The sequence below is a fragment of the Helobdella robusta genome (genome assembly GCF_000326865.2).
Source record: "Helobdella robusta unplaced genomic scaffold HELROscaffold_4, whole genome shotgun sequence".
Classification (NCBI taxonomy): domain Eukaryota; kingdom Metazoa; phylum Annelida; class Clitellata; order Rhynchobdellida; family Glossiphoniidae; genus Helobdella; species Helobdella robusta.
The window spans coordinates 1,178,759-1,190,451 of record NW_008704902.1 but is presented as its reverse complement, the minus strand read 5'-3'; the positions used below and the strand labels follow the sequence as shown (position 1 = coordinate 1,190,451).

Sequence of the window (11,693 nt, the reverse complement as noted above, 5' to 3'; positions counted from 1 at the left end):
GCCAGCATTTTTTATTTTACATCTTTTGCCAAAATTTTTTTTAAAGTTTTTAATCACGATGAAAATTTTTAGGTTTAAGATTTTACATTTTTTTTTTACATTTTACTTTTTCTCTAGCTCATCACCTTAAAAGTTAATTTTAATACAAATTTGCGGGAAGGCGAAAAAATTGGAATTTGGTTAAGTTTTCTGAATCTTCGCCATCAAAATGGGAAATGAGGCCAGCAGTTCGCAAGATGGCAGCCAGCGGATACCAAACGATATCAACTTATCGTGGGAAAGATTAGTCTTTGAAGACATCGAAGCCAGGGACGGACACTGCGCCTGTGCTTGTGATGGCAAGCTGTACATATTTGGCGGAGTGAAACATGGCGGAGGCGCTGGTGGGAAGGATGGCTTCCATGAAAGCAACGAACTTCTTGTTTTTGATCCTAGTTTGTTCAATTTTTTATTCTTTAAAATTTAAATTTCATTTTTTTAGGGCTTTTTTTCTTTATCACAAAATCAAATTTAATTAATTTATTTTATTGGTTTAATTTAATTTTTAATAATATTAATTTTAAAAACTTCAATCAAACAAATAAAACAAATTAATTAACAATAAAAAAATTTGAGATTCTCAAATAAACTAGTTATTTAAATTATAATTAAGAATATTATAAAATAAAATGATTAATAAAAAAGACATAGACAACAGAAAGACAACAGAATAGCAATAGCAAAAAAGACAACAGAATAGCAATAGAGAAGCTTGTTAAGTGGTGTCTGAGATTTATATGTTTTATTTTAATAGTTATCTGATAAGTTATCAGCGATAACATTACAAAATGTTTAAAATAAATATGATAATAACAGTTGTCACCATCATTTTTATTTAAAATTTTTTTTAATCTTTTTGTAGTGGAATGTATGTACAACAAGCAACACATAGATTGGTTATTATGATTAAATATAATAAAATAATATATATATTAAATATGTTGATGTCTGTTATGACATAAACATTTTTTCATAATTATTTTCATTGAAACATCATTTTTCAAGTTGCAAGAACATGCAAAGTTTTAAATGGTGGCGGTGATATCCCAGTCAGTCGATCATCAGCTGTGCTGGCCTGTGTCAAAGACAATCTCTATTTATTTGGAGGGCTTAATGCTGACAGTGGGTGGTTCAATGACCTTCACCTCTACAACACAAGTAATAAATAGATTTATTCCATTTTTAACATCGACTCTTGAATGGAAATTTTTTTTTATAATATAAATTTTTTCTTGTGCATTGAAAGTATTCAATGTTCTGCCCATTCTCTGTTACAATTAAATAAATGCAAGGTGCCCAATTTGATCATTATCTTTCAAAACTTCAGCAACTAATCTTTGGAAGAGGATTGATTTGCCAAGTGGACCGACACCGAGGGACAAGATGGCAACCACCGTCGTTGGTTCAAATATTTATATCTTTGGAGGCTTCGGACCGTACTGCAAAGCACAGGTGATCAAAGATCATGTAATTTATTGAAATATGAAAATGCTCATTTTTGTGGATGCTAATGATTGATCCGTTGAGAATTATTTAATATGCATCTTCATGCATTTGTTCTGTTAATGAGTTTATCTTTTTTGCATTTAATATAAATAAAAGTTGTCCAATGTTGACTAGTAATTGATAATAGTGTGTGGTTTATACAACACTCTGGCAGGCACTTGGAATCAGCGTTCTGCAGGCATCATAAACTTTTATTTAATTTATTGGAAATTTGAAATGCCACATATTTGTTGTAAACCAGGTTGAGAATGCTATAAATAAAGAGAATGTTGAGGAGGAAGAGGACGAGGAAGAAGAAGAGGAGGAGGAGGAACCACTGGATGACAGCAACATTTTGGATGATGAGTCTGCAAAATTTGGCTGGTTTGATGACCTCTACATATTCAACACTGGTTAATTAATCATCATCTTAAATTTCCAAACAATTGAATATATAATCTTGGTTGTTATTTTCCTATCTTAATTCATATATTTCCAATAACTTCTTATCTATGTTAATGTTATTGAATTTCTATTGAAAAGAAATCAACATGTGGATCCAGCCTGTACAGATGAACCTGGCCTGCCCCTCTCCCAGGGCAGCCCACAGCATGAGCGCCACCTCCAGGGGTGTGATCATCTTTGGAGGCAGAGATAAACATGGTCGGAATAATGATCTTCACATCTACGATACAAGTTGCTAGTTGTTTCTTATTTCAATTCTTTTTCATTTTAATTAATAAATTCATTTCTTTTTCATATCAATTCCATAAACTTGAATTATTATGAAACTTGATGGCTAAGAAATTTTTCATTATAATTTTATAATTTTAAACACTGACAACATGGTCAGATTCAAGAAAGTGGGTAACAGATCTGTCGATTGCTGGGAAATATCCGTCGGCTCGGTCATTCCATTCATCAGTGGCTGTTGGCGATCGAGTGTTGGTTTGTGGTGGACGAGCAGCTGATGAACATCACTTCAATGATGCCCACATCTTCGATTCTGGTCCATTGCCATTCATTTATTTTATTCCAACCGTTTATTCTAAATATCTCTTTGTCCATACAATTTTTTTCTTATTTGTTCGATTTTCATCACATTTTTTTGTTGTAATAAATTTCATTGATACTGAATCTTCATATCAAATTCTAAATCTCATCAGTTACGTTACATTAACTGTTTGTTCTGACATTAAATACTTTGAATTTTCAACCAGAAACTCTGCAGTGGTTGCAGCCAATAGTGAATCTTGACACTAATTACACTAAACGAGGGGTCCACACGATGAACGTCGTTGGCGACTACATCGTCATGTTTGGAGGATCTGCTGATTTTGATGCTGAGACAGTCCAGTGTACCACCTTCCTCAATGATTTCTATCTCCTAAAAAAGAGTTATAATCATTTTCCAACTTTTTCTTCTTACTATTCATTTGGTTTTTATTTTTTATATTGCTGTTTTCAATTTTAAAAAATATTAATAAGTTATTTAAATAAAATGTTCATTATTGTACTGTGTAATTGTTTATTTTTAATGGCTCATTATTTAGCACCATCTCATCATTCATGTGCTTGACATGAATTGAAAGTTTTGATTTAAATATGTTTCTTCAATAAATGGAATGTCTTCCAACTGGCAGGTGATGTCCTAAAGGGAGCCGCCCTTCCAGAAATTTCCTCGGAAAATGATGGAATGAATGTTGATGAGGATGGTGGTGGTGCTGACGAAAACGCAAAAATTGAGACAAGGCAACGGAAATAATGATCTTGATCTGAAATAGTCATGATCCATCATCGTATAATTTTTCATATTTACCATGCATGTAAATTAATTATTTATTAAATTAATTCATTCATTTAGTTAGTTTTATTTATTCATTCATTCACTCATTTTATTTAATTGGAACGTTTTATCACTGTTTTGAACTGGTGTATAGTCTGGTTGATGTTCAGTTAATGGAAAAAATTAAATTATTCGACGGTTGACAATGTTTATTAACTTTCAAACTAAATCGCAAACCCAAAATAAATCATATTTTGGACGTTAAAAACTAAAAACTTGATTCTAAGAATCGTTTAAACGTTCGAGAATCTATGTGAAACTTGCTTGCGCTTTATAAAAATTTTTTACATTATTTTTAAGATATCTTCTATCTTGAATTTTTGTACCTTGCTCTTGCATTTCTTCACACTAAGGAAACATTGTTTTTCATCTACGCGTTTTAGGTTATTTTAATGTTAAGAGTATTGGAATAGTAAAGAATAATAATGGCTGGCCCTACCCTTAATTATTTGCTTTTATTTTCTCTAATCCGTTCTTATGCAGCCAGTCTAATTTTATTCAATTTGCATCTATTAACTGATACTATACATAATTAAAAAAATTAATTCATAATTTAAGGGAAAGAAGATTTAAAACTCAAGAGCTAATTTGACGATTTGTAGTAAAACAAAATCAGCTAGTTAGATGAAGCGAGCGATAAAGTGTACTTAACAGACGATAATAGTCACAGCGCACTGATGACTGAATTGCTTAAAGGCGCCACATAAACTTACAATTCTAACAATAACTCCTTTGGTGTCGTTAGAAACTCAGGTACGGGCTTACTTAGGGGAGTTTCTAACTTTGAATGTAACGTGAAAATGCAAACAGATCGTAAAGTTTGCAGATGCCTGTGTCTGTATTTCTGGACGTTTGTTAGAAAACATCAAAGAAACACTGACGAAGTGTTACGTCACGCATTGCGTCACACGTCCCTAACATCTTTTGCGATTCTCTCCGGGCTAATAAATCATGCAAGACGATTGATTTATTATCAATAATTATCAATATAATTATAATTAATAATAAAATAAACGCATTGGGTATTTGAAATTTTACCATTCTACCACATAAGTATGAATGCTGATCAGGATGATGATGATGATGATAATCAATAATGATGTTCATAATGACGGTTTGATGTGACGTTGATGACGATGATTGGGGCGATACTATGACAGTCTTTCATTGCCTTGACGCGGATCAAAAATATCGCATTTCCTTAACCTGTCAGAATAACGAAAACAAAAGAGGCATTCATCTGTTTTCTATTTACGTCACTTAAAATGAAATAACCATTAAATGACACGAACAACAATAAAATTAATAAAACGGTTTCATCCAAAAATAACTTATCATTCATTCATCCAAAGTCACATCATCTACCTACTTATCCATCAATTCTTTAAATGACTCACCTGAACAATGGATTGCGTACACCTGGATTAACTATTCCAAAACAGGTGTTTCATGTCTTGTTTGTACATACATATAAGATACACACATAAGGCACCCATACGTGCATACACACACACACACACACACATATATATATATATATATATATATAAACACATACATACATATAACGTATGTTTAATATGTAAATAAACATAACCACGAACAAACAAATGTACGTTTTCGTTAGTTTGCTTATGCGAAGTAAATGAATTTATGAGTGAGTTAATGGAAGCAAACATACACGCGCACGCACACACATAACTAAACACACACACACGGTGTTCTGTATGTATATGTATATTCATATATAACACTGTTTATATACGTTCGTGTATACATACTTGTATAGTGTATACATTTATAGAATGGTTTGTTTTAATAGACAAGCGGCCAGCTAGATGAAGAGTATATAAACTTATGAATGAATGAAGTAAGATAACTTGATCGGTCGTTCACATGTTTGCTCTGGAATTATTAAGACAAATTTTTCGTAAGAGAATCATATATTCTCGTTCGCGTTAGTTATTTCTATTTTGATGTTTATAGTTAGTTATTTATTTGTTGGGCTGTCACAAACCTTTGGAATTTTGATTACCTATTGAATTAAACATTGTTTACATGTATTATTAAAGTTTATTGAACATTTGAATATTTTTAGAGATGAACGGTTAGAAATAGGAAGCAGAAATCTCATTGAAAAATTATCAACTGCAACAACGTTCGAGATTCAAGAACATTCAACAACAACGGCCAACAACAACAGCCAACAACAACAACGGCCAACAACAATAGCCAACATCAACAACAGTTTTCGACAGCATCAAATAATACATAAAATTATAAAGTGAGTTAATTTTGATAATTTCTTAAATTTTCAACGTTATAATTGTGCAAATTTTTATTTTCAATGTTCCTGCTCATCATATATGCAATCCACGTTACGTTACTCAGTATTTTAATTATTACTTCGTCAGATCCTTTTTATCATTCGTTCATTACAATTAAAGTTAAGCCCATTATATCCTTATAACCAACTGTTACGATGCATTAGAAACAATCAAAATTTACCTTTCGAGATTCAAATTAACTGTTTAAAAAAAAATTGAACACGGACGATCACAAACACATGTTGTCCAGATATGATACACTAAATATGTGATATTTTATATACACATAAAAACAACACTATCTATAAAATACAAGACATGTAGCTCCAACATACAAACAAACAAACTCATATAAGAACATACAAACAAAAGAACAACGACAATACAGAAATCAGAACATACATTCGTTCATTTTTACAATACAATATTTTTTTCACATTTTTTAAATGCTTGAGTGGTGATAGAGCCTTGATAAATTACAATCCATTCATGTTAAAAGTTTGCGTATTTAACATTCAATGCTGGTCATAAAGCAGAGGCAGAAACGCTCATTGCCTATACAATAGATTACCGTTACAACGTACGTAAATTTACATCATTTTTTCATGCTTTTTAAAAACTTTATAATAATAAGTAGAGGATTTTATTTTATGTGTCATCATTAATTTAATATTATTAGTTACACAAATTTTAAAGTTGTTGAATAATGTATTAATAACGTGAATTGAATTTATACACATTTGACATAAAGTCCAACAATTTTTGTGAAAAATTTCCAATCATTTCAATCCTTTTTGGAGCTATTTGGTTGAACAGTTGATATTAACTCTGACAACATTACAACATTTTCTTCTTCAAACTTTACATGCAAAAGCGCAATTATGAGAAATACCACAGCGCTACACCACACCACATCTCACCACACACACCACCCCACAATAGGCCACACATCACCACAGACCACACACACCAGGCCACAACAGGCCACACATCACCACACTACAATGCACCATACCATGATGAAGGTTACTAAGACGCATTAACAGAACTTTGACATGGTATAACTTATTAAATAGCAGCACGTACGCATTGTGTCATTGTGTCACCAAAAAGTTTGCTTACAACGTAGTAGTTAGACTACGTTGTATCCAAACCTTGCGAGTTGATGTAACCTTTCCTTGGTAACTTCGTTCTACGCGAGTAATTACACGTTACGATATTACAAAATAAAATTATTATAAACATACGTTTATTGGAAGTTTAATCAAATTTGGTTGCATTACATCTTTAATTAAAACGTATATATATATATATATATATATATATATATGTGTGTGTGTGTGTGTGTGTGTGTGTATATATATATGTATATATATATATATATATATTGAAAAAGTGTGCGTGTGTCAATGTGTACGTGTGAGTGTGCCAGTGTGTGTGCGTGTTTGTGAGTGCGTGTGCGTGTGTGTGTGTGATATTGTTATATTTTACGTTATATGTTCATTAACCTGCTGATACACCAATGAATTGTTCGGTTGAGTTTAGTGTTTAGAAGGTTAGCACAGGTAAGAAAGCAGGCAGGCAGGCAATTAGGAATGCTTGTTGAAATTTTTCAAATATTTTCAAACTGGCTTTCGCTGACTTCGATTCGATGGCTTATGAAGTTGCGTACGATTGCTTGATGAACTTGAAATACAAACAAGTTCAAAACAACATTGTGTTCGTTGTTATAATAATAATAACTATTATTATTTTTGTATTAGTTATTATTGCTAACTTCATTAAAATTCAACTTTGATATTGTGGTTGTCCGAGGATGGAGAGGAAGGTAGACAAAGAGTTTGGGGTGCCGAAATGGGTGGGCATCTATGAAAACAAAAGCTAAAATGAATAATTATATTGACCACAACCATTGAATCAGTCAATTTAAACAGTGGAAATTTATTAATACCTACTTTATTATTGAGAGTTTGTTGTGAAACTATCTTATTCAGCAGCTCATGTTCATTCATTCTGTTCAGCATAATGTATCAGTCACATTATGTAGCAATAGTCAGATGGAGTCTGTTGTTTATATTTGCCTAATCATTTGATTATGTGCTTGTGTGAATATGTGTTTTATATTTCACACGAATGTTTATATTTACTGACTTGCTTACACGACTTCACACGTACATAAGGCCTGTTTACGTTTCAATGTGTGCTGAAATGTTTGAAGTAAGCGATGGCGCGAGTTTGTTGTTGAGGGGTTTTCAGCTGACTTTCCACACTTCACTACGCAATGTAAACGCTAAACTGACTTCGTCTTCTCAACTTACTTCATCACGTTGCTTAATGGTTGTCTTGTAAGGTCTCAACTTTACACAAGGTTCATTACACCAAATGCTACTGACTAACATACTGGATGATAACCATCAACTGCCATCCACCACCAACCTACCACCAACCAACATTTTGATTGCTGTGGTTCGTTTGGTTACACGGACCAAACTTATTAACATCGTCAGCGTTTTCATTCCATGTTGAAATTTCGTACGTCTGAGTTTTATTTAAAAAAAATTAATTGTTAACATTTTAAAGTTTTAATTGAATATTAAATGGGAAGTGTTGAACAATCAATGCGCCAGTGTTGTCGGGCTCATGATAAAAATTCAATTATTAATTTTTCACTGGCTCGATAAATGCGTGGCTAATCGTCTGTTTGTTTATATGTATGTATGTATGTATGTATGTATATGTATATATGTGTTTGTGCGTATGTGTGTGTATGTGTGTGTTTTCGCATTCATAACTGCTTGCGAAGTGTACGTGGTGCATTGGTATGTATGATCGTGTATTCTCTGATGGTTTTTTTTACATACATACATACATACATACATACATACATACATACATTTGTGTGAGAATTATTCTCTTCTGTCTTTGACATCACGTAGTGAGGCAGCTTTGAGTTGTTTTAAAATATGTGCCTATCTGTGTGCTTGTAAGTATGTGTGTGTTTTCGTTTTGTTGTTCACAGTGTGTGTGTAGTACAACTATGTATTTATTGTATTGTAATGTCATATGAATGTTCAGTGTGCTGATCTGATGAATGTTCTACGAATTAATATAATATGATAAATGCTTCTGATACTCTCTATAGAATATTACGCGTGTAGATGTACAGTGCAGTATTTGGATGTGCAATAGAATGTGCCTGCCTCATGTCATTCTTATGCATACCGTTATTTTTGTTTATTGTTACTATGCTATTGTCATCATTTTTATAGTTGTTATTATCAGTATTATTATTATTATTTATATTATTATTAATTATATCTTATTTTGTATTTAATTTTTTACGTCATGTGCTTTCAACGTTCCGAGTGTACTTGCCTGATTTTAAGTGCGTGCGTGCCTGTTTGCTCTTACTTTCATCTGTTTTTTTTCCTTACGTACCTATTGCACGTAATTTATGTAGTCAAAACGCTGTATATACATACAATATTTATTAGTGGCATGCGGTACGTAACCTTTGAAAGTTTTGCAAGTTGTGCGGAGTTCGTTCTATAAAAATGTTGTAAAGTTAGGGAATCAAAGAAAATAACCAAAAGCAACAACGACGACAGCAGCAACAACAACAGCAACGCTAACTTTAACATAAATTGCTATAACGTGTAGGACATTGAAAATGCATTCTTATTTTAATGAACTCGTGAAGTTTGTTTTCGTTTTGAACGGTTGCAAAGTTAAGTAAGTAAGTAACACTGCAGGCTGCTCGATTGAACGTTAATATATGCAAGCATGCATGCCTGTTAAAATTAAACTTCAACATTATAGACGCGTGTTCTACTGTATGTCTGCTTATCACTATTTTTCACCCTTCTCTCTCTCCCTCTCTCTCTCTCTCTCTCTCTCTCTTTCTCTCTCTCTTGCTGTTTTACTCTATAAATTATTTATGATGTCGTCTACTAGAAAGTAAGAACAACTTTACCTCACCCACCTACCTACATTGGTCCTCACATGTCGTCACGTCTGCTGCACCATTCACACACTTGTCATCACCATTGAAATTCTTCTTTAAATACCTAGTGGGAATAAATTAATAATTAATTTTAAAAATTAAAAAGACGAACGCACGGATGTTTAAAATTCCATTCAACCAGTTGAATGCATCAAAATATTTGCTCATGCAATCGATGAAGCACTGAAGAATTGATGGCTGGTAATGCCGCGAGAAATTATTTTTCTTGTGTTTACAACATTTTTTTAAAAATTCCGAATAAGCAAACACCTGTCTTGTACACATAAGCATAAATGCCTGATTGAATATCTACCTATTAGTATAATTTAAGTAGATTAAACAGTACACACGCGCATAAAGGAACTGTAGGTAGCTAGGTAGGTGTGTATATATGTATGTACGTGTCCATGTGTAGTGTGTGTGTGTGTATGTGCGCGCGCGTGTGTGTGTATGTGCGCGTGTGTGCGTGTGTGTGTATAGATAATAAAGGTGGGTGGGTTGGGTAGACACGACAAATGTAATAACAAATGCAACAGTCAAACGTTAATAGATAGGACGCATAATTGGTGTGCTTTCTCGAAAATTGTGATTGTGTGTTTATATGTCTGTATGTATGAATGCAGTAGTTGAGATTGCATGCTCCTTATCTCGAAAATGATATGATGTAAGAATCTTTGAAAAAAATTACAATAACTGAACCCATGCACTCAAAAGAACATGCCACATGTACGTACAATTTGACACGGATGGTCACAAGCAGGTGGTTTAAATCTTTGAATTAATTTTTTTTATTGCATAAACACTTCAGAAAAAGAAAATGAATTGCTGAGAAAATTATAAAAGTTCTTTAATTTTTTTATTTGAAACTTTTTTAACAAACTTAATAGCTAATAATAATTTGTCAATGTTTGATTTTTATTGTGATATGTCTGTCAAAAGACATACTGTGAGTTGCTAAGTGGCCGACGTCTAAGTCCTCTACTTTGAACGGTCACAGTGCAGTAAGTTGGGAGGTGGGGAATTAGTTGACAGCGAAACAAACTTAAATTTATTCAACAAATAAATGGTATATATACACACATTTCTTTAAAAAAAAATGAAAAAATACAAAGTTTTTATTATTCAAAACAATCGTGATAGCACCTAGTCATTTAGTTGATGAATTTTATTGAACTGACAATAATACATACCACACACATAAATACGAATGCACATAAAAACACATTTACAACAAACACATTCGCTCACATACACACATACATGCACACACACATACGTGCACACATGAATATACAAAATTTCTCAAACTAAAAAGCAGCCTTCGTTCTGTTTAGGAATTCCTCTATATCTGTCTTATCTCTAAACTAAGGTTCTGCTGTTGTTTTGCATTGTTCTATTTTTACAGGTAGGTACTAAAATAATATATTATAGATATCTGCAATAATAGGCAGACACACAAAGACGCGCGCGCGCGCACACACACACACACTGTTGTATAAAAGTATGTATGTATAAGTATATATACATGTTTCTAATTTTTATTGCTTATAACGAAAGTATAATTAAAACATATTCCCACCAAACATAATTATATACGTACTTAACTTGTGTTTTCTACTTTCCAGAACAATTTATTATTATTTAAATAATTATTAATTAATTATTTAAAAAAAATTATTTGCGCTCATTATCTCTAACTCGATGATATAAAAATCACCTACGTCCAATAAAAACAAATCGTTAAAAAAGTTTTTTGTCCAAATTCAGTCTTGCCACAACAACAACAACAACCAACAACCAACAACAACAAGACACTTTAAATTATGAAAGCTTTTCAACATTTTCTGTTCATACAAACATAAATACGCACTAACTTTTGGATTATTTGCTGTTTTATGAAATTGTTTCATCTGATATCATGTTTTTTGTTTTTTAATTAACAGACTGCGTGTCTGTTCGTGGAGTCTGGCTGACTTCTCAATCAAAAGCCATC

At 32.3% G+C, this 11,693-nt stretch overlaps 1 protein-coding gene across 1 annotated transcript; it reads left to right on the top strand.

Moving 5' to 3' along the window:
• The first annotated feature begins 147 nt into the window (after positions 1-147).
• On the top strand, positions 148-3,796 carry HELRODRAFT_185029 (hypothetical protein). Its single transcript, XM_009024426.1, has 9 exons — positions 148-434; positions 1,045-1,197; positions 1,367-1,491; positions 1,787-1,937; positions 2,068-2,220; positions 2,378-2,533; positions 2,745-2,921; positions 3,168-3,359; positions 3,389-3,796. The coding sequence occupies exons 1-8, from the start codon at positions 209-211 to the stop codon at positions 3,287-3,289; spliced, it is 1,263 nt and encodes a 420-aa protein (XP_009022674.1). The 5' UTR covers positions 148-208; the 3' UTR covers positions 3,290-3,359; positions 3,389-3,796.
• The last annotated feature ends 7,897 nt before the right edge of the window (positions 3,797-11,693 follow it).

What these genes read in the sequence shown, in the direction of transcription:
- HELRODRAFT_185029 (XM_009024426.1), top strand. Translation starts at nt 209, where the DNA reads ATGGGAAATGAGGCCAGCAGTTCGCAAGATGGCAGCCAGCGGATACCA. An exon ending in CCTCTACATATTCAACACTG is followed by an intron (nt 1,938 to 2,067) that starts GTTAATTAATCA and finishes TCTATTGAAAAG; the next exon opens with AAATCAACATGTGGATCCAG. An exon ending in TCTTCACATCTACGATACAA is followed by an intron (nt 2,221 to 2,377) that starts GTTGCTAGTTGT and finishes CAACATGGTCAG; the next exon opens with ATTCAAGAAAGTGGGTAACA.